Source organism: Gavialis gangeticus, unplaced genomic scaffold (genome assembly GCF_001723915.1).
Source record: "Gavialis gangeticus isolate Ggan-Ray unplaced genomic scaffold, GavGan_comp1, whole genome shotgun sequence".
Lineage (NCBI taxonomy): Eukaryota > Metazoa > Chordata > Crocodylia > Gavialidae > Gavialis > Gavialis gangeticus.
In genome coordinates this window covers 71,774,266-71,778,561 of record NW_017728993.1, presented here as the reverse complement: position 1 = coordinate 71,778,561, position 4,296 = coordinate 71,774,266, and the positions used below count along the sequence as shown (strand labels likewise).

The following is a 4,296-nucleotide window of genomic DNA, read 5'->3' as shown; positions in this document are numbered from 1 at the left end:
AAGTTACAACATTTTGACTTAAGATGCAGTTTTCAGGAATCAATTGTGTCCTAAGTCTGAGGACTGCCTGTATATGCTTTTGCAACCAGCAAAGCCCAAAAGCATGGGAAATACCAACAGTAAAACATAGGCATAGATACTCCTAGATCAGAGGTTGTCAACTGGGGGTACTTGATATGGCCCTAAGGGGTATATGCAGGTGAATGGGGACAGACCGCTGCCAAGCAGCATCCCCCAACGCAGGGGCAGGGGCAGCTCGCACTCAGCAGCTGCCACCACTCTGCATTCAGCCACTTGCCACCCCCACTGCTCGTTGGCTGGGGGTACACTGCTCCGTGTCCAGCAGCTGAGGGGTACAATGATGCAGAAAGGTTGAAAACTCCTGTCCTAGGATCATCCCTGATCAATGCTTTTCTTGAACACTTCCAGTAATGGATATTCTACAGCTTTCCTAGGTCGTCTATTCCACTGCTTCACTGTTAGAACAGTAATGTTTTTTTCCTGAACCTATCTGAAACTCAAAGGTGCTGACCAGCTCTCAGCAAGGACAATCACTCTGACAAGCTGGGAAAACAATTGAACAAAGAGGTCCTGCCCACATAGCAAGCTTTGGAGAAGAGGCTGTTATATCCATCGTACAACTCCCGAAACACAACAGCTCCCAAACACAGATGACGCATTCAGATATTCCTGCCAGATAAACTTGCTGCTGATTTGCCCACCAAGCTCAAGTGCCGGCAAGCTACTGTTGATAGTCCCTGAATGAATAATTCCCATCATGTTGACCTCTTTAATCCCTTCTATTAAGATGGGCAAGAGGAAGTCTGGTTCCTATGCTCCTGGATCCAAGAACCCAAGCATCAGGCATGCCAGCTTTCTGCAACAGTAGGGCATCATCACATGATGTTACTAACCCACCTGACTAAACTAATGAGCCAAAAGGTGAGGCTTATCACAGCCAGATAAGATAGGGTCCCAGTGGCACAAGATTACAGCACTGCTGCAAGCAGTTTTGGACTCCTTCCTGCAAAGCAGAGACAAGATTTAGGACAACTGGGAAGCCCTTCCCTGACAACAATGCTACCACCACAACCGTATGGCTTTGCAACAGTCTGAGTTGAGATGCCACAATTTCCCCAAGCCTCTGAGCAAAGGTAAGGAAGTCAAATCTTATTCTTTGGGACCTCAGGAGGCATTAAAAGAAGGAACTTAGTGTTGCCATAGGGGGTTGGGCAGGAGCCAGATGAGTCTGCCCTGCCACACCCTTCAACAGTGGAGACACCCAGCAGTTATTTAACCCCAAAACAGACAGGCCCATTTGTCAGAGAATGATGATAAGCCTAGACCAGTGATTCAGAGTGCCCTAGCATTATGGGGTGCCTCAGGATCCTTTCAAGGATGCCACACAATGCTAATACTGTCAGGTTTACAAACATGATTCACAAGATAAATGCAAAGATTTCAGACAGAAATCCATAGCTGGGATCTTTCAAATGCTCTGCAACAGAAAATTTATTCTATTATTTCTCCGTGGTCAAAAAAAATGAGCAAAAACAAAAAGGAGCAGGCATTTTCTGAGGGGTGCCATGAATCTAGGTCTGGACCCACCAGGAGCTACCAGTCCCCTCCCCAAAGGCTAGAGCAGTGGCTTTCAACCTTTTGGGACTTGCTGCACCCCTCATAAGAATTAAGAGCATTAGAACCACCCATAGGCGACCTCACCTGGTCTCCTGTGTCACAGAAGGGCAGAGAGCGGATGCTGAAAGGGACAGCGAACTGGGCCTGACCAGTTTTTCCCCCTGTTCCTCTCTCACTTGCACCCTCCCCCATTCAAGGTCTATGAGAACGGTTCCCAATCTGTGGTAGGGTATCACCAATGCTATGCAGACAACCTGTCAGTGCTACGTGTTAACAGATTTATTATAACTACTTTACATGACAAAAATTTGCCAGTGGTACTTAAGGTTGTACAATTTTAAATTGGTGGTGTGCAATCTGTCGGTTTGGGAGCCACTGGTCTAGGACATGCTGATTCAGAGACCATGCCCCTCACTCCCAAGCCCCATCGCTACCACTGCCCCTTTCTTCCAAGAACATGTCCAACCCCTTCTTGAGTCTGGCTGAACTATCAGCTTCTGCAACACGCAGGCTCAACACCCTCTCTGACACTGGGGCGAACCAGGCGGCATCCTGGGTCAAAGGGGGATTCATATATCAGAGTACCCACCTCTTGTGGAAAGGCCGGGAAGTGGGGGATTGTCCAGGCAGGGACCATCTCAAGCCTGGGCTGATCTGCTCAGCTTCTCCCCTCACACCTGGGGGCAGCCTCCAAAGCATCTCCTCCCTTCCACCCCTCACCCCCTGGGGGACCCTCTGAAGGCCCTAGCAGCTTCCCCATCCTCCCTTCCCTCCTCATACCTATAGGCATTCTCCATGGGAGCCGGCAACACCCCAGGGCCCCGGCCCATCACCATTTGCACAGCAGAGGGCTGGAGGGAGGCTCTGCCAGGGGCCCTATGAGGCAAACGCCGACAGCAGGGCGGTGCCGCAGGAGGGCAGCACCCTCCCTCCCGCCCCCCCCAAATACCTCGCTGCTCCCAGTCGTGCAGCTGGTCGCGGTCCCTGGTGGCGCTACCCAGCACCTGCCGGGGCACGGGCTCCATGCGGGCGTCCACCTTGTCCTGGCCGGCGCCGCCGCTCTCCATGGCCCTGCGGAAGAAGCGGCCGAGCTCCTCGAAGTCCATGCCCCGTAGCTCCTCGCTCAGCGCCCGCTGCTCGGCGCGGCTCAGCTCGGGCAGGAAGCGCAGGAGATGGTCCTGGCCGGCGTGGGCCAAGCGGGCGCGCAGCTCGCTCTGCTCCATGGGGTCTGCGGGACGGGCGGGCAGAGGAGGGAAGTCACTGCCTGCGAGGGCAACGCCACCTGTGCTCCACTCCCCTCGCTTCGCCTCGCCCCGTGAAGGGCAGTGCGCATGCGCGCCCCCACCCCCAGCCAACTAACGGTGCCACTCACCTGCAGCCAGCCAGTGCGCGAGGCCGCGCGCGCCCCCTCCTTTTAACTGGCGCACTGCGCCGAGCCACCAATAGCGACAGCGGCCCGGGATGGGGGCGGGGCCATTCGCAACTGTGCTCTCTCACTGGAGGGAAAGTGCCAGCTGGAGCTGACGTCACGAGCGGGGGGGGGCAAAGGGAGCGCGGGCGGAGTGGCCGCGCGCCGGGGAAGAGGGGCGGGGTCGCAGCCCCGCAGCCCAATCCACGGGCGGGGCACGTGGCAGCCCCAAGGGCCCAGGGAGGGGAGAGGCCACCCCCGCGGGCAGGGCGGGTGCCCCCACCGTCACCATGGCAATGAGCGTGAGCCCCGCCCCCGCGGCCTGCTGTGGGGGTGGGGATAGCGGGCAGCCGTCCGCCCCACAGCCACTGGCTCGCTGCTGCTACTCCTGTCCCAGCCTCAGAGCTAGGCCCAGGCATCTTCCACCCACCCCAGCAGCCCCCAGCCAGCTCCACCATTGCACTACACCGTGGCCCCCACTCGCCAGCTGGGCACAGCCACCGCTACTGCACCCCAGCACAGCGGCTCCCCACCCTGTGTAGCTCCCCCATCTGCTCACTGCTCCCCTCCTGCTCCAGCTCCTTACCCACCCCCCTGCTCTGTCTCAGCTTCCTGTTGCCCCTCTCCCACTTGTCTCCCAAAGGGAGGTGGAGATGGGTGAACCCAGGGTGACCATAGCCAACGCTCCTGCGTTGGCCTTACGGGAACTGGCACCCATCTCCCTGTGACTACTGAAAGCAATCTGGAGACTGATACAGGGAACACTGCAATTCATGACATTACATCCTGTAAAAAAATACCTCCTTGATTCGCTTCAGTCAGAGTTGGCAAACTGAGGTTACCATATTTCCAGTTTAAAAAAAGAGGATGGGGGGGGTAAAGGTTAAATAGGATTGTGGAAGGAGGTAGCCCCTCGCTCCCAAGCTACAGCCCTGCCACTGCCCCCCCATCCGGGAAAACCCAGATGTATGGTAACCCTAGTGAACCTCCACTAGGCTGGCTGTGGGAGCAACCACCCAGGCCAACCCTTTTACAAGGGATACTAGAGCACCCTGGCATGAAGAGAGAAGGTAAAGGGAGAGCTTTAGAGGCACAGCCAAGGTAGGAGAAGAGGAGAGATGCCTGGAAGATCTGAGCTACATGCAGTCTCGCAGCTGGACCAGCAGGTCACCCGCTCTGCCCAGGTCCCGCCCCACTTCTCTGGGCTCCATTTTGTTCCAACTGCCTCCCTCTGATTCGCTGCTTCTCTT

The 4,296-nt window shown here is 56.1% G+C and overlaps 1 protein-coding gene across 3 annotated transcripts in view; it reads right to left on the bottom strand.

Annotated features, from left to right (window-relative positions):
* UAP1 (UDP-N-acetylglucosamine pyrophosphorylase 1) overlaps positions 1–2,957 on the bottom strand; it is a 47,033-nt gene extending 44,076 nt beyond the window's left edge. For 2 of the 3 annotated variants that reach the window (XM_019502003.1, XM_019502004.1), the window contains exon 1: positions 2,588–2,957. In XM_019502003.1, coding sequence (XP_019357548.1) covers positions 2,588–2,861 — 274 coding nt within the window. In that variant the 5' untranslated portion in view covers positions 2,862–2,957. The remainder of the gene's footprint in view (positions 1–2,587) is intronic. The other variant, XM_019502005.1, reaches the window with a different exon arrangement.
* Positions 2,958–4,296: the final 1,339 nt, after the last annotated feature.